Source organism: Elgaria multicarinata, chromosome 8, assembly GCF_023053635.1.
Source record: "Elgaria multicarinata webbii isolate HBS135686 ecotype San Diego chromosome 8, rElgMul1.1.pri, whole genome shotgun sequence".
Classification (NCBI taxonomy): Eukaryota; Metazoa; Chordata; class Lepidosauria; order Squamata; family Anguidae; genus Elgaria; species Elgaria multicarinata.
The window spans coordinates 100,551,755-100,570,701 of NC_086178.1; the positions used below are offsets into that span (position 1 = coordinate 100,551,755).

Below are 18,947 nucleotides of genomic sequence, written 5' to 3' on the forward strand. Positions count from 1 at the left end.
CTGACTTTCCTTTGCTCACTTTTCCCTATATTGATGCATGGTATTAATGGAATTGTGACTGAAAAAAATTATTGGAAATAAATGACCAGAAAGAAGATGGAATGGTAGCTGAGTTCCTGAAATCCTTAGATTCTTAACATGTTGAGGTGCCTTTAACACTTAGCAACTGTAACTCAATACCTCATAGAATAGCTTGATTTTCTAGGAGACTCAATGTGATATTTTGAGCAAAAAGAAAAGTCAAAAAGAAAATATTATTATTAGTCATCAACATCATCTTATTTATATATCACTTTTCTGCCCAGAAGGCCCTCAAAGTGATGTACAATCACATCCAATAATAAGATGCCTGTTCTGTGTGTTGTGTTGCATTGTAATGCATTCTTTTATTTATTATTTATTAATTATATTTATTTGTATCCCACCTTTGGCCAAATGCTGGGCCTCAAGGCAGCATTACAAAATGTAAACAATTTGTATTTTATTTTAATCTTTTAACTGTTTCTAATCTGCTCAGGAATGCTTGTTATTGAACAAATTAAAAATATAATTAATAATAAATAAAAAACCAACATTCTTTAATAACAGACCACCTTCATTTTTAAAAGCCAAAGGCTTTTGGCTTTTATCACACCTCGGCCTGATTCGGACTTGATCCAGCCCACTTCGGATCTGAATCGAGCCTTGGACATCCAAATCATCCTGATGTCCATTTTCCCAGATACTCAGGAAAGCTGGGCACAACTGTAAGTCTGTTGGACACCCCCCACAATCCTGGTGAGTGGCTGTCCCCATCCGCCAAGCTGCACGAGCGGCTGGGACTTATCACACCTGTCTTCTTGCACCTAGCAGCTGCCTATCCTCCATGAGAGCTGCCATTTTTACAGAAAATGGGGTCTCTGAATTTTCATAGATGTAATGTTGCACACAACAGTGGCAGGCACAGTGCCTCGCCATTGTCCAGAATGGCCCAAAGTGATCCAATGCACTTTGGATCGATCCAACCCAATTTGGACCACTTTGGTCCAGGATTCACATCTGGAACTAAAGCAGTGCATAGCCCTAGTCAAAACACACACCTTGAATTAGGCTCAGAAACAATTTGGACTGGCCATATGTGGTTTCTAAAGTACATCTCAGACAACAGTCCGGCTGCTGCATTTTGCACTAGCTGTGGTTTCTGAACACTTTTCAAGGGAAGCCTCATGTACAGCACGTTGTCTAAATGAGTGGTATTTAAGCCATGGATCATTGTGGCCAGATATGCCACACACTGTGTAAGGTGAAATAGAGAGAATATTAAGGATATCGCACTGTAACAGAACAGTCACTCACTGTTTTCTGATCTTGTGTTTTGCTTTCATTTGTATCTTATACGTCCTCCCAGCAGAAATACTAGATAAGCAGCACACTATAATGCAGGAGAGCAAACTATTTGGAAATTACCACGTTACTGAATATTAATGCCTACAAGTTCATTCTCTTGCTATGATGATGTTCATCCTCTCTCATAATCAAAGAAATATTTCCAACAAAATATATTCCAGCATTTTCACTCCTGAGAATTCTTTGCTGAAATATGCTCTGCTTCACTTTAGCAGCATTCACTTAATCCAGGAGGAACACAAGTGCTTTTGAATCGGATGTGACTCAATCACTTTGAGATTCATTTTCCATTTCCTACATTTTGAAAGTTTTTTTTTATTTTCCTAAGCAGGGCAAAACCATACCTTCCTCTTTGAGAAACCACTCAACTGATCATTATAAACTAGTATTACTATAAAAAGTAAGTGTGGCAGACATCTAGCACACTTGGAAATAAAGGTGGAGTGGCTTTTAGGAAGAACGCTATAACAGAAAAGACTCCATTAAGCATGCAAGGGAAATTCATAGTCTGTTGTCATGTGCATACAAGGCAGAATCTACACTACTGCTTTACAGGTTTATAACAGTATTGACAACTGTTGAGGCCCAGGACACATTCCATATACAGTTTTCAAACTGCTTTCAAAGGCCTTTGCTAGACCTACCGCATATTCAAGGATGGAGGAGGGGTGATCTCACGTTATGAATAATGCGAGATCCCACCCTTGTTTACACATCAGGCGAGGCAACCTCAACAAGAGAGCCATCGCGCCCACCATTTTTTTAAAAAAACCGTTTAAAGGGCTGGCTGTGCACGAGCGCCGAAAAGTAAGGGTTTTTTTTTTAAAAAAAAAAATTGATTCCCCCATTCCCCCCTGTGCCCTGTGCGTGGCTTCCAGCTCCACGTGAGTAATCACACAGGGCCGGAAAAGCCGCAGAAATGGGCCACACAGTCGCGGGGCCAAAGGGGTAGGCTATATCCCGGGGCCAGGAAGGGTTGATCCCTGCCTGAGCCCAGGATCCCCTGTGCATCATCTGATCCCGGGTTCCTGCATTGAGCAGGGGGTTGGACTCGATGGCCTTGTAGGCCCCTTCCAACTCTGCTACTCTATGATTCTATGATCACCTTGGCATATAGCCTGGTCTAGCAAAAGCCAAAGTGTTATATCCTCCTTGGTGTAGATCTGGCCCAACTTACACTGGTATCGGTAGGTTCCATGTTCCTAAAGCCATTTCACAAAGCATTTGTTTTAGAGTTGCCACCATTGGTTTTGGTTTGCCTAAACCAAAATTCAAGTGCAATTCAAAGTTCCTCTTCGGGTGAGACATTTGTAGAATTTCAAATAAAACCAAAAGAGACTAACAAGATTTTACAGGGGAAGTTGATAACTTCCTAGGATTTCACCTACACAAAAGAAAGAAAAAAAGAAAGAAAGAAAGCAAATGTAGAGATTTCTCTCTATATAAAATATCTGAGAATTATAGGGGAAGCCAAAAGTGTTTTGATAAGGCTAACCAACGTATCCTGGGGGCTTTTCAACATCTGCAGTTTCTACAGTGCTAGATTGTGATATTAGAAAGACAATGTTCTAAATGTTGGTTTCCTAAGTACAATAATAAATAGGACTGTATTATCTTTTGGGCAAGGTGGCTCAATATAGTTGAAATGTTAACTGCCCAGGGCATGCTGGGAATTGTAGGATTTCCCACCCCCCTGTCTAAACATGCTTAGGATTGTGTCCTAAGGCGTCTTTCTTAACAGGGCTACATACCTTGTTAATTAGTTCCCCGATCATGCCATTCCAGGAGCTGTTATGGAGCTGGTGCCCATACTTGCCATCCGGTGCTTGATATATCTCATACTTGAAGCCCAAATTCTTTGAAAGGGCATCCAAGACATCAATGGAGAAGCCTTTGTAGCGTTTGGGTTGCCCAAGTATATTCTCAGCCACCATAACAAAAGGTTCTTCCTGAGAACAAAGCAAGGGTTAAGCTGACGTTTAAACAGGTTTCTAAAAACAATTAATCAAATACATGGCACCTACAATGGTCCTCCAGCCCTGCAGCTTCCAATTTAATAGATTGTCTTTCCAAGAAAAAACAAAGAGACTTCTAAGATGAAATTGAGAAATCTGTTATTCATTCCTCCATTATTCATAATTATTACCAACCCAAGAATAAATCTTACAGCGGTTGGCCCCCAAGCTGCTCTTAAAGTTAATGAACTGCACTCTGGAAACCACAAGGGGACAGGGAATCCTGTAGGGTGATGGTTTCAGCATGACATAGTCTATGGGCTCCCTTGCCAGGGGGATGCCAGCCCTACTAATTTTACTGCCATTGCTCTTGGCCATCCATGCAAAGTGGTGCTGACATCCTCTCGGGATAGAACAATTCACCTCCTGGACAGGCAAGAGTTATGATCATGACCCTTACCAGCTTGAGGGGAAAAAGAGAGTAACAAACTGGGAAAGAATTGTCCTAAAGACCTCAGAGAAACACACCAAGTCTCTTTAATGCACTCTGATCTGAGGGAAGAGCGGAAAAACTCAAAAGGGAGTGTGGGAGAAACCCAAGGAATTGCAACTAAGGGCCTGGCTAGACCTACCTTTGAATCTGGCCTTCAGGCGCAGCGAGCCCGTGCTACAATTAGCACGGGCTGTCGCGCCTATCCAGACGTCACACGCGACGGGGAAATGAAAGTCCCGTCATGTTCTCCATTTTTTTAAAAAAGTTAAACGGGCCATGTGCGCAGCACCAATGAAAAGGTAGGTCTTTTTTTTCTTTTCTTTTTTAAAGGGGGGGTTCCCCACTCCCCCTGCCACTGATTCCCCGCCACAATGTCTGATGCCCCCTGCTTGCCCCCTGCTCGCCCACTTGCTCACCCCCCGCTTGCCGCCCCACTCGCCTGTCCACTTGCCCCCTCGCTCGCTCGCCCATCCGCTCACCCCTTCACTTGCTCGCTCGCCGCCCCCACTCACCATGTCTGATGCTCCCTCCACCACCACCACCCCGGCCGCAATCTCCCCACCCTGGCTCCGCTCTTCCCCCCCATCTCTCCTGCCGGGTCCACTCTTTCCCCTGGCCCCCATCACTCCCCCCCGTGATTCCCTCATCCCCGGCCCGATGGGCACAGCACTCCTATGGAGCGCTGTGCCCAGTGCGCGGCTTCTCCCGGCTACTCGCGAGTAAGCGAGCAACCAGGAAAAGCCGCGGAACCAGCTAGACTTTCCACAAGTGGATCCGGTTATCCCGGGTCAAGGGAGGGTTTAGCCCGGCCTGACCCTGGGATCCCCTGTGTGTCATCTGCATGCACAGCAGGGAGCCTGGGCCTCACACCAGGCTAAATCCTCATCTAGGAAGGCCCTGAGCCGTGGAGGGGGGGGGCTTGAATTCATCATATTCCAGGCTGCAATCTCTTTTCAAGTTAAAATTGACTTTAGAAATAAGCAACTGGCATGCCCATACAATTTTGATAAAGGAGGAAAACATATTTAGGTCACCATGTTCATTCAACACAGCAAATAACTTCTAAGCTTCTGCAAGTCTATTGTAGTTGTTCAGTGCTGCAGGAGGCAAGTAACCCAGCCTTTTTTATTTTAGAAGTTCAAAACCTGAGCATATGAGGCAGATGCTTCTGTCTATTATATAGTTTGGGGGAGGGAAGAACCCAAAAAACCACCAGGAAACCATATTAGCATTGCAAATAGAAAGCATTACTATACATAAGACTAACTAAAGCTTTCTACACCACTCACACTCACATGAGTAGTATCTACACCACAGGTTGAAGATGGCTTTAATAATTCTCTCTCCAAAGAGAATCTTGGGAATGGCCATTCTGTGTGGAGGAGCTACACATTTCTATCAGAGAATTATCAGTACCTTAACCAACTAAAAATTCCCATGGTTCTTTGAAGGAAGCCATGACACTAAAACTGCTACAAAAACAGAGTTAACAATCTGTTTCGTTCCCTTTTCACTTCCATTATTGTCAAAAAGCGTTTCTCAATGTGCCTTTGACTGTCCCACTAAAATGTCATCTCTTTGTCCTATTTCTGGGTGCTAGAAGAAAGAGTGAAACATCTCCAAAGGCTGTTTTTGAAGTCTCCATGGAACCCAGCAGTCTCTGAGCTGGCCATCAGGGTCCCCAGAATGGAAAAAAAAATGTGTGCAATTTCTGGGCTTGAGGGACCAAGCTTGAGAAAGCTCCCCAAGTGGGATGAGCTAAAATTTAGGTGGAGATTCTTTAAAAACTTCCAGGTTGTTGGATCTACTCTATTTCTTACTAGAACTCCAAGATTCCCCCAACCAGAGCCTGGTGCAAAAGACATACACCTAGAATTCTGTGAGTTTATTTGCAGTACTAGAACTGAACTGAGCTCACGGTCCTTTCAAATAAAAGCTCACTCCTGATTACCCAAAACTTTCTTCATTATTTCAGCCCTCCTCCAGACCATGTGTGGAGGGTACGACTTACAGAGACCACATAACACTGGTCTTAAAGGAATTGCACTGGCTGCCTATACGTTTCTGGTTGGAATTCAAGGTGTTGGCAATGATATTTAAAGCCCTAAATGGCTTGGGACCTCAATACTTGAGGGAGCTCCTCTCCTTATATACGCCTGCCCAAGACTTGAGATCTGTTGGAGGAGCCCTTCTCCACATCCCACCAGCACAACATATTCACTATGATGGGACAAGGGAGAGGGCTTTCTCTGTTGTGGCACCCCGACTGTGGAATGCCCTCCCCTTGGAGGCCTGACTGGCGCCAAGTGAAAACATGGCTTTTTAACAAAGCCTTTAATGGTTAAATTCACTAAGACGGCACATTGTTTAAACTGTTTTAATTGTTTTTACTGTTTTAAAAATATATATTGTTTTAACTTGGTTCATGGTTTAATTTGGTTTTAGCTGTGTATATTTATTGTTTTATATTGTATGCTTTTATCTGTACGCCTCCCTGAGATCTTAATGATATAGGGCGGGATACAAATGTTTTAAATAAATAAATAAATAAATAAATACATGTGTCTGGCAGGAACCCCCCTCCCCTCCCCACACAATACTTAACTCTGCCTCCAGCCCTAACAACAGCCACATGGACTAACTGTATGTGGGCTTAAACAGGGATATCTAAAGTGAGAGCTGTTTAACTTACAGCTCATTGGGTTGGGGACCTTCTAAATGATGACCCAATGGGAAAGTGCCATCTAATGGGCCATCACTAGCTGGCACTTTCAAGTCACCTTTCAGGCATGTTCACAAGACACAGACTTGTGTGCCCTGAGGGAAGGCAAAAGAAAAAGACAAGAAAAAGACCAAGAAGCTGAGGTCCTCAGCTGCTGAATAGCTTGAGACAATGTGGCACTTTATCCTTTGTAACACCCTTGCTTGTTTTAGTATTTTAAATTGTAAATTGCCCTGGCTACCTTAGCAGAAAGGTGGAATAGAAATGCAATCGATAAATAACCTTTGGACACATTGGCAACAATTTTCACAAGATCTTGGTTCACATGGATCTCACGGTGAGGGTGGCTGAGAGAAAATGGGTGTGTATGATTCATTGCTTAGATCCCAAAGCAACCCACATAATACCACATTTGTGGGCTGCAGATGTCAAGAGACTTAACAAAACCTTTAAAGGGAAAAGAAGAAGAAAAGGCAGCAGCAATAACAAAATAAACTATCATTTTTTGAGCATTTTGCTTCCTCAACTCAAACATGGTCATACCAAGACAGTCACCACTTTCAGTGTTAATCCTTGTAGGTCACTTCCCAACCGTCGTTCCTGCAGGCTGCCATTCAGTCCCTTCTCAGAGTCCCACGTTGCCAACTGCAAATGCAAATAACAAAAGCATGAGGATAGGCGATAGTACATTTTTAATGTTTGCCTAAAATGCTGTTAGGTGGGATAGGTGTATGAAAACAAGGAAGAGGCTCAGAGAACAGAAGCGGTCTATAATTGAAACAGTGTTAGGAACATAATTACAGAGCTTTAAATGAATTTAAATACATAAGAACTTTGTATTTTTAACCCTCTAAGCGTATCATACAAGCATCCTTTGGACATCCCATTTGCTACAGTTCACTTTCATGTGGCTTTAGTCTATAGCAAATTGTTTTGCCTCTTTATCAATATAACTACCCAGGAGCTCAAAACTCTGTTTCTTTCTCTCTCCCTATAATTACATTCCTTCTTAGGGCACATCTGCATTACTAGTTTTACATGCATCACTGATGATTTGGAGCATCTGTAGCATGCATCTGACTTCACAAAGCTGTACTGCGATGCATGCCTTGTAACAGGAACTCTACCAAGATAGTGTGGTGCGACTATGCTGAAAATTGTACCAACTTGAAGTGAAACAGATCAACTGAGCGGGAGAGTGATTGAAATAGGAAACTGTTGTCATATATCCCTAGAATATTGCTCCTCAAGTTTGGACTGGAACCATTCTTGCATATATATATATTTCATGTTTCACATTATTCTTGATCATCTTTAAGCACAGATGGCTTAGAGAACTTAAGACTGGCAGACAATTGGGGGCACATTTCATTTCCATCGACAAAATTAGTCAATTTCATTTTAGCGACTGCGTTAACAAAAACTAAATACAAAGCAATCAAAATTTCATTTTAGTAGCGCCTCAAAGCTGGCTGCCATGATGCTGGGATGTAATTTCAGCAGAAGGGAGGAAAAGAAAGGGGGAAGAGGGAGAGCAGGAATCATGATGAATGACGTCCCTCCTGGCCAGTTGGCATCACAAATACATCAGGCAACACTGTGACATGTGGACAAAAAACTCTGCCAGAGGTGCCACAAGCTGGTAATCAGGAGCACTAAGGTGACCATGAAAGCTATTACTCTAGAGGTAGCAGGTCTGAGCTCCTGTCTTCTGCTCATTTGGAGTGCAGAGTGCTTCACAGATGTTCCCTCCAGCAATTGCTTCCCAAATCGTACTCCAATCCCAAGGCAATTCGTTTTTACACTTCGCCTCTGTATTGCATCCTTTTCTTGTTAGTTTACACCTGGATCATAGTGTGCCAGGGTGCACAGGACAATAGGGGCTGATGTGCTTTCAAAGGCTCCTGCAATTGCTCTTTGGAGAACTACAGCTCCCATAGTGCTCCACAGTGCTGCCAAGTAGTGTTGTGAGGAGTGAGGAGAGAGAGGGGGAGGAAAAGGGCTTCCCACCCAAATTCTTTTGTTGCTGCCACAGCCAGCAAGTTAAGATAAGGGAAAGGGAAGTGTGTGTGGAGTTGGCAGGGATGGCTTTTGAGGATGGGGGATCGCAGAGGTGGATGGGAGTGAGCTGGGAATTCTTCTCTGGTTTGGATAGTGATCTGAGCTAGAGAAGAATTTTCGGCCATGTTAAACTCACACCTCCTTTATGAGCCCTGAAGTTCTCTGAGCCTGGCTCAGGATTGGAGAGCTTCACCAGCATCTCTGAAGTCCAGGCTGTGTATAGCTACTCCTGCTTGCTTGCTCTCTGCTCCCAATGCCTCCTGCTGGCTTTCCCCTGTCTGTATACCCTCTTTTCCCCACCTTTCTCACCTCCTACTGCTCCTGTGCCCAGCAGTCATATGTCAGCCTCTCTCCTTGCTGTCTCTGGGGTACCACATGATGCTTGTCTCTGGTCACTGCTGCTGTTCCACCCACTCACTACCTGCTGAACTCTGGTCTGTTTCTCCCCCCCCCCAATTGCCCCCATGTGGGGCATACACTGAAAGTTGGAAGCTCCACTGTACCTGAAGTGTCATGCCAGTTTGTCTCTCAAATGGTCCCATCACTAGCAGACATGGCACATTGTCACCCTGTTATATCTGAGGTGCTGCCACTATTCCTGTGCCCATCCCCATTATTTCTACTTCAGCGTATGCCAGCCCATCCTGGGGTACCTGCTGAAAATAAAAGCCTTGTAATACCTGGGGTATCCGCTGGCCAACTCTCCCCTCCTTGCTTGATGCTTCCCTGCTCATTGCCTGTTCCAATAAAAAAGACACTGCTGCCTACCTCTATAAGAGTCTGTGTTTCTGCCTGCCTCAAAGAGAGAAGTGGGATGCTGAACAATACAGCAAACTTCCCTAACCCGGTGCCCTCCAGATGTGTTGCACTATGACTCCCAGAATCCCCCAGCCACAACACCAGCTCAGGGAAGGCTGCTATACAGTGCTGTTCCCTGCTTCAGTGAGAGAGATCAATGTGCTGTCATGTGGATGCTGTCTGCCTAGAAAGAAACTGACCATTGGGACATGCTGATGCTGCCTACCTACAGGAGAGTGACTGGCCATTGTGACCTCATGCTGATGGTTCTCCCCTTGAAGGAGAGGGATGGGCCATTGTGACCTCATGCTGATGTTGCCCACCCCACCCCACCCCCGAAGGAGAGGCATGGGCCATTGTGACCTCATGCTGATGCTGCCTGCCTGAAGGAGAAGGATGGCCATTGCAAACTCATGCTGATACTGCCAACCTGAAGGAGAGAGCCTGGCCATTATGACCTTCTGATGCTGCTACCCACCTGAAGCTGAGAGACAGGGGTTTCTCAACGTAACTTCTGACTCTCAAAACCTCACAAATTTCACCTCTTTTCCATCAGACAGGCACAAACTTTCAACCATTTTTTTTTAAAGATATGGGATGACTCCTTCCAAAGTTCTGTTGGCTGCTCATGATAGCATATCTCTGTGCTAAGGCCAGGGTTCCTGAAAGATTGCCTGCTTCCACACATGCCTGTCTGAAGCACTTCTCTCCCACCCACTCCCACTGCCCAGCATCTGAAGTACAGTAGGTGGTTGCCAGGCAAAGGGCCATTTCAATGGTGGCATTCTAGCTTGGATGTCTTTTCAGCATCGTGAAAACTTTTCTTTCCCCCACAGGCTTTAAATATTTTGTTGACCTGATTTATTCTGTCTCATACATTATTTTTATGCTGCTTTTATAGATCTTGTCTTTTCCTGGCAACACAGAACCCACAAGCAACTCAAAAGGGTACAAATCCAACAAGCAGCCCAGAGCAGAAGGAGGGAGCAGACAGGAAACAGACGTTTCATCTAGGGCTGTGCTCCACTCAGATTCGGATCAGCGAATCCGGAGCGGAGCGACCCGATCTGCCCCTGCCAAAGGTGGATCCAAATTGGGTCAGGGGGCCAGCGGATCAAGGCAAAGTGGGTCGCTCAGTTGTGGAGCACTTCACCTTGATCCGGAGCTCCGATTGCCATTTTTGGACAGTTTTTTACATAGGATTGTATTGGGCAAAGAAATGACTATAATTTCTTTGATTTTAAAGCTAGATACCTGAAAATTACTGTGCTTAGAGATTGATGATTGCAGCTCATTTGTGTAGATTTTCAAAAATATACGTTGTGTGGTTTGCTTGCAATTAATTTCTATTGAATGGGTAAAAAATGGGAAGGGGAAAGCTTTTTTCATCGTTGATAGACAGCTTCATCTCCCAATCGTGATGATAAGTGATCACCCCATGAAGCATCCTCCAATCCCAATGTTGGAGCAGGGGGACCAAGCCAGAGGCATACAGAGATACTTTTCTCCCTGTGTTCATTTTTGAAGTGGTTAACCTGAGAGGAATATTCTGATTTAGGTTTAACTTAAAAAATTCCCCAAAAATCAGGGGATGAGCTGATTTCCTTCAAAGTGGCCATGCCTAAGGTCCTATGTGGAAGCTATCATGGTGCCCAGTTACATGTGTGTATCTTGAGAAATGACGGAGATGAATGCAGTTTTGTAAATTGGGGGAATGGTTGAGGGTTAAAAAGTTTAAAAATTGCTAAAAATCAGGGAATGATCCAATTTCCTTCAAAGTGGCCATGCCTAAGGATCTATGTGGAAGCTATCATGGTGCACAGTTCCATGTGTGTAGCTTAAAGAATAACGGAGATCACTGCATTTCTGTAAATGGGGGGAAATCTTTTAAATATTCCCCCAAAATCAGGGGATAATCTGATTTCCTTCAAAATTGGTGAGAATAAGGATCTATTTAGAAGCTATCAGTGTGCCCATTTTGATGTTTCTAACTTGAAAACTAAAAAAGTTATATTATTATTATTATTTTATTTATATAGCACCATCAATGTACATGGTGCTGTACAGAGTAAAACAGTAAATAGCAAGACTCTGCCACATAGGCTTACATTCTAATAAAATCATAATAAAACAATAAGGAGGGGAAAAGAATGCAAACAGGCACAGGGTAGGGTAAACAGGCACTGGGTAGGGTAAAACTAACAGTATAAAGTCAGAACAAAATCAAGTTTTAAAAGCTTTAGGAAAAAGAAAAGTTTTTTGCCATGCAAGTCTATGGGGGGAAGCAGAGCTCCTCAGCAGAGCGGAGCGGAGGCGGATCAACATGGAGTGGACTGGACCCGATCCGAAAGGAGCAGATTGGGATGCGGAGTGGATCGGTGTGTGTGTGTCTGTGCACAGCCCTAGTTTCATCATGGTTCAAATACCTGAAGGCAAGGGTGGTTAGTGGCAGGTCATTCAGGACCCTGGACAGAGCATGGGCAGCCAACTTCTCTACTTCTATGCTCCGTAAGCCTGAGATGGAGTACCCTTCTCAGGCAACCCCTCCATGCTAAGTAGTGCAGAGCTTTAAAAGTTCAGCCTTCTGGCCAAAAGCCTAGCACTATGTCAGCTCTCTACGAGTTCACTGCCTGTGTTGGTGCAGTGGTTCCCTGAAGAACAAAACCCATGGTGGTGAGTATGCTAGGTCTTTGCTGGACCTAAGCTCAGGAGCTACAGTCTCTGACCCAGCGGTCTCCAGCTTGAGAGTCTCAGGTATCTCTATCCCAGGAGTCTCAGGCACCTCTGTCCCAGGGATCTCTAGCTTTTTTTGAGGTCTCCAGTTGTGATGTTCAGGTGCCATATCTCCTTTGTCAGCAGCACAGCCTCAGCATCAGGATTTTTGTCACTGCTGAGCTCCAGAGATCATAACAGATCTGTTTTCAGGATTTTTTAAAAAATGTATTCCTTATTTTATTGTGCTTTTAGCTGCCCTAATAATGTGACCATAGGGCAGGACATACATTTTAATAATAAATACAATAAAATAAATAATTGTATTTATTATGAGTAGACGCTAGCAAGGTGAACTGTCACAACCACCCTCCCCATCTGCTTCTTCTTCATGAAGCTGGGACTGGACCCCTCCGGATCTCTTGGGGGCCATTCCAACCAACTGTCCTGTGAGCTGGAGAGGAAGAGTCCACCATCTCTCTTCATATAGGCTTTTAAAACAAATCCTAAGCATAAATCTTCCCTGCCTATCCCTTTGTTCCTTGTGCGTCATGTCTTACATTTAGATTGCAAGCTTGATGGCCGGGACTGTCAAGCTACTTATTTTTGTATAACACTCTGGGAGACTTTTTGTCTAAAAAGCAGGGCATAAATACTGTAAATAAATAGATTAATAAATGCACTCTCTGCCTACTGTCTGTGAGGAGTTTCTCTGTTGAAAGGGAGCCACTGAATAGTTACCAGTTACCATTTGGGGATGAGAGAGTATCAGACAGACAACTTAAGAACAATAGAAAGTTAAACCTGAAGGGCAAATACAAAGTCAAAATACCTAACTTCAGAAGTAAAACTAAAGTATTACCCCTGCACAAACCTAACAGACATTCCTTAATCCAATTTACATCTTTAATCAATTTTGTTAGGACTCCACAATAAACATAATTCCGTGACGCATACTGCCAACGCTCCACCTTTTCAACCAATCTTCATAACCATCCATTCAGTGCTGGAATATATCTGGCCTCCACACCCAACTTCCTTGATCCCTTCCTAAACATTAGAATTACATTGCACCAGAAGACCAGAAAGTGGACAGAGGCCAATCTTAGGGACATTACATATTGTTATTAGAAGATCACAACTACAGTGGAATGGTGGAAAACTGAATTGCACAATTGCAACCAGATGCTTTTCAAAAGTGTCCCCAAAATGGCAGCTGTCATGCACGCTGATCTCTGCAGTCAACTTTGCATGCTAAATGTGGCTCCATTAAAAGTGCATCATACTTTTTGGAGCTCTTCGCAAACTGTGTAACTCATCAGCTGGCTAACACAGGTGACTAGAGGCACTCATTATTATTATTTACATTTATATACCGCCCCATAGCCGAAGCTCTCTGGGTGGTTTACAAAAGTTTAAAACAGTAAAAGTTAAAAAGTATACAAAATTTAAAACCATCAAAACCAGAAAAACAACAGTATAAAAACGACAGCATCCATTTAAAAACAAAAGTTCTGGGGTCCGTTAAAAAACAAACTTATTATTTATTTATTTAGAATATTTATATACCGCTCCCCATTAAAAAATTTCAGAGCCGTGTAAAAGATAAAATGAAAATAAAAAAAGAATAAAACAGTTAAAACAAAATTTAAAAGAAGCAACAACAGAGATTCAAGGCTGCATATTAAGGAAAGGCTTCTTGGAATAAAGATGTTTTCAGGAGGCGCCAAAAGGAGTACAAGGTTGGAGTCTGCCTGACCTCCAGAGGCAGGGAATTCCATAGGAGGGGGGCCACCACGCTGAAGGCTCTTCTCCTTCAACTTAACGTTGTTAATTGCTGGATACAAATTCGCCTTTTGCACCACATGGAATTGACACAATTATTGCCAACTAAGACTGCACCAACCAAAAATAAGTTATTGGGGAATATATAGGCCTATTGTTCAACACATGTTTTTTCCCCTCTCTCCCATTCCCCTAATCATCAGCTTGCACCTTTCTTTCTCTGATGCACAGCATATCCACGGAAAGCATTACATGCTTCACATTGCAGATAAACTCTCAATTCCATATGTGTCAGAATGATCACATGATTATTTTCAATCCTGTCTCATGCCATTGCGTCCTTTCTTGCATAATTCCTAAAAGCATATTCAATTGAAGGGGGGGATCCCTTTTCTCAACCACCAAGCAATTATGGAGATTCCAAATTCCCAAATCTAAAGTTATACCACGCCTTACAGGTGCACTCTAATACACCCCAGATTTGCAGTAAGTAGACATTATATGCTCATGTGTTTAAGATGCAGCATATTGCACCAAATGGAACTCAACTACGTTTTATGTCAAAGAGGTGGTTATACTGGTAAATGTATATGAAACATTGGATATTTCAAAAAAAACCATTTTCTCTACATACTGAGGGTGACCCTATTTCACGAGAATGAAATTTATACAATCACATGGTTGTAGATGGGAAAAAGAGAGATAAATAAGCTCATTTTAGAGATAAGTGTTATTCAGATAGTCACTCTGATATTCTACACTGAGTTATGTTTCCAGATTCAGGCGTATGTACATGCACACACATCAATAAACACAGAGCAAAGGGTGTATAAGGTATCCCAGTGACGAGGTCCTCTTGAGAGAGAACTGGACTTTCCTTGGAAAGCTATCAGCTTGGGCAATAATTTCTGAGATTACAATCCATTTGCACTCTGTGAAGTGGGAAGTGGAAAAGTGTAATGTTTTTTTTTTAGTACTCATAAATAAGATTCTTAAGAGGGAGTACAGGGTGAATATGTTGGCTTTCAATAGCTATTTTAGATGCAAAGAAAACAAATGACAACATTACAGGTTTAACAAGATGGCTTTGCTGTTTTCTTACCAGTTTATACTGATCTGAATGGACAATAAGCTTGCAAGCGATAGACGATGCACAACCAAGCCCAGTTTTGGTGCCTTACATGGGGACCAATGTGAAATAATGCTAGGTGCTTAAATAATGTATGAAGCACCATTGGAAATAACCATTCTGAATATCCAATACTCACAAAAATTGCATAGCCACTTTTGCAGATAAACTGCAGGGCCCTTTTTTCCAGAGTAATGTCCTGAACATGCAACACCACTTTTTAGTGAGTTACCCAGGTGGTTTCCAGGGAGAGGGCCTTTTCGGCTGTGGCACCCCAGCTGTGGAATAAGCTCCCTGGAGAGGTTCACCTGGCACCTATGTTATACTCTCTCCAGCTCCAGCTGAAGACCTTTGTATTTTCCCAGTATTTTAGCAATTTACTCTCCTCGTCTTTTAACTCTGCTGTTTTAAATCTGCATTTTAACTTTGTATTTTAAATCTCTGCATTGCTGCTCAGTTTGAGTCTGGTTGTACTTTTGTATTGTGGTTTTATGTGGTGGTTTTAAGCTTTCACATTTTCTTTTATGCTGTACTTATGGTTTTAACTTTTGTGAACTACCCAAAGAGCTTCAGATATTGGGGGGTATAGAAATGAACTGAATAAATAAATAAAAAAAACCCAAATAGTTGCAGAAATGATAGTGGTTTTGAACATCCCTATCTTCCTTGAAAGAAACATTTCCACAATTTTTTTTCCAAAGCAAGATGAAAATTGTGCAATTGCACCAATGTAACAGTGAAGGAGGTACAGTGCAAGACTTACTTCCAACTGCTGTGCAAAAGAAGACAACATGTTAATGCCGAAGAAATCAGAGAAACTGTACAATGCAAACAATGACAGATCATGGAACACATCCCCCTTCTCTCACAGTTTATGGTACCACATTAGGCAGGACACACACATTCCCCAGCAAAGTGGAATTGCATGGGGAAAGTGGATATTATGCTGATAGCCAGGTATGTGAAGGAAGGCTGTAAAAAACGGATGTCAGTACATGAGTATTAATTACAAGTTTAACAGGGTTTGACCTGAAAATGTGCCAAAGTCAAGGACATACCCATACTTGTTACACCAATTAATGTTGTCATTGCTGCACCAAGTAGGCTAACCTTGTCCATAGCTCATATAATAGTTGCCTCTTTGGTGTTTCAAAAATAGAAGTGTTATCAAACCAAACGAAACTGGCATTTAGATAGTTCAACTGAACTATCTTTTCTTCGGCCTCTTTCTCCCCACCTAACACACACACACACAAAACCCTGTGCCCCTGGTCTTGTTAAATTTTAACATGCCTAAATCCCATTGAAATCAATGGAAAAAGGTTGTCATTATTTATTTTTTGGATAGACTGGGCCCTTTATTTTTAAAACTAAGCATTTGTTACATTTGAATAAATTCTAAATAAATCCAGCGATGAGGCTGTGACTTCTTAAAGACATGTTGGAAATCAGCCAGCATAAATAAAATTCTCTATTATGTTTGTCTCAAAAGAAAGAAAAGAGCTACAATTTGCTTCTTGCATATTAAACAGTTTGAGGTCCAAGGAGGAGGAGAATTTCTCACAGGCATTTTTATGGTTTCTCCTTATTTCATACCAGCCAGCAAACAGAAATCTGTTTTGTATGCAGGAGTAAAATTCTGTAAATAATAATAATAATAATAATAATAATAATAATAATAATAATAATAATAAATGATCCGAATAAGGTTAATAAACGGGATATAAAGAAATGTCTTTTACCAAAAAGTTATTATTTCTTTTGACTCTCTGAGCCTCTCTGAGCCTCCATCCATTCCATTTGTTCATAAACGTGTTGATTTTGCACGTGTTCTAGCAGGCAGAATACGGCTCATAGGATCGATGAATTTATGGATACGTACACCAATTTTTGACAACTGACCTGTCAAGATCAGTGCCTGAAAAACTAATTTCCAGCACGGTTAAACAAAATGAGCCCTGCTGCTGTTTGATAAGGCTGTTACCTGTCCTTGTTCCTTTCAGAAATTAGCTGTACTTTCCACCAAGATGCACGGAGCCAGAGGTTACAGTACACTCATCAACTGATGCAAGAGATATGGCTTCTAAATCAGATAATGACAAACAGCAGCTGCGCGCGGGGATCAGCCACTTGTAGAATAACTTTCATAAAGTGCTGGGTCTCCAGAAAAATATATTTGCCATGGCAGTCCAGTCAGGTAGTTTTTTATTCTTCACTTATTGACTTGTGAGTTTAGGCTTGCTTTGATCCCAATCCCAAATACTCCTGGTAGCCTGTCAGTGTGCAATGCCAACAGAACACCCTCACAAAAGTAGTGCAACAGTAAGTTTTGTGCTGTTTTATTATGTTGTTTATATTTTATCATAGCTAGATCTTTTATTATAAATAAATAAGAAGTTGTTGTTGTATTTTACGATTTGTTGAGATTCCCGGCAGCTGCTAGCGGGGTTATTGAATGATGTGATGGTAGAAATACAGGTGACCCACATGCTATGGCCAAGGTGAGAATTACATGTCATGGAAAAGCCCTTTTCAACAAAATTCCTGTGTGATTGGAATGTGTATCCCATAGTCTGAGGAATTGGCTGGTAAATTGAATGTGGTGGTGGTGGGGTGTGTGTGTAAAAGGCATGCACTGATGTGGAGGGATTGATCTTTGCACAAAGAGACACAGAAGGCATGGCTAGATGGGGCAATATCCTGGGTATCACCCCATGATCATCCCTGTATGTCCACATGATGCACAGGGGATCCCGGGGGGAAGGGAGGGATGATCCCTCCCTTGCCCCAGGATAATGGGCACCTCTTTTATCCTGAGTTTTCCCACGGTCTCAGGATGATCCTGAGACTGCGGGAGGTGTGAGCCGCCATCTTGGTTTCATCCTGGCTCCTTGTGAGTAACTGTGAAGAGCCAGGGATCAAGCACAGGGCATGGAGCTCCTCATGAGCTCTGTGCCTATCAGGGGTGGGGTGGGGGAGGTTTTTTTTTAAAAAAGACTTACGTTTGCGATGGAGCGCTCAAGCGTTCATCATAAAAACGAAAAAACCAAAATGGCAGGTGTGACGTCCTCTCCTCCTGGGACATTGCGCGCTGCATGTAGACTGAGGGGGAGGATCTTGTGATCACCATATTGCGAGATCCTCCCCCTCCAGTCCCTAGATCTAAACATGGCCAGAGACACTGCTTTAGGCACAAACATCATCCACATTTTAACTAACAAAATGGTATGAACTATGGAATGGTGAGGCAAGAGAAGGTTTTGAGGATGTTTATGTAGGGTGACCATACAAAAAGGAGGACAGGGCTCCTATATCTTTAACAGTTGTATAGAAAAGGGAATTTCAGCAGGTGTCATTTGTAGGCATACAGCACCTAATGAAGTTTCCTCTTCATCAGAACTGTTAAAGCTGCAGGAGCTATACTAGAGTGGCATGATTCAAAATAGGGCAGGGTTCCTGCAGCTTTAACTGTTGTGATAAAGTGGGAATTTCACCAGGTGCTGCATGCATACAAATGACGCCTGCTGAAATTCCCTTTTCTATACAACTGTTAAAGATACAGGAGCCCTGTCCTCCTTTCCATATGGTCACCCTATGCGTGTGACAGTAACCTCAGGACTATGGAATTTCCTTAGTGGAAGAGAAACCTTAATCCCATTTTTATAAGGTAGTAATGATTGTATTAAACTTTTACATGGTTCACGTTATGAAAGTCACCAAGTACAATAGTTTGGTTTAAACAATGCACTCACTGAGCTCAAGAAACAGTCTGTCTGCTTGGTTCTACCCAGAACAACTTCCACTGGGTTTAATCACAGCCACGGTATTAACTTATCTAGAAAGAAACAATTCTACTTACATTAGCAATTTTTATATTTGTGTTGTGCTGTTTACAGTGATAAATTG

The 18,947-nt window shown here is 42.5% G+C and overlaps 1 protein-coding gene across 3 annotated transcripts in view; it reads right to left on the minus strand.

Moving 5' to 3' along the window:
• The window catches only part of GRID1 (glutamate ionotropic receptor delta type subunit 1), a 906,582-nt gene that overhangs the window by 89,930 nt on the left and 797,705 nt on the right, over positions 1–18,947 (minus strand). For all 3 annotated transcript variants that reach the window (XM_063133111.1, XM_063133110.1, XM_063133112.1), the window contains exons 9-10: positions 7,100–7,201; positions 3,138–3,335 (exon numbers count right to left, since the gene is read on the minus strand). In XM_063133111.1, the coding sequence (XP_062989181.1) occupies positions 3,138–3,335; positions 7,100–7,201 (300 nt within the window). The remainder of the gene's footprint in view (positions 1–3,137; positions 3,336–7,099; positions 7,202–18,947) is intronic.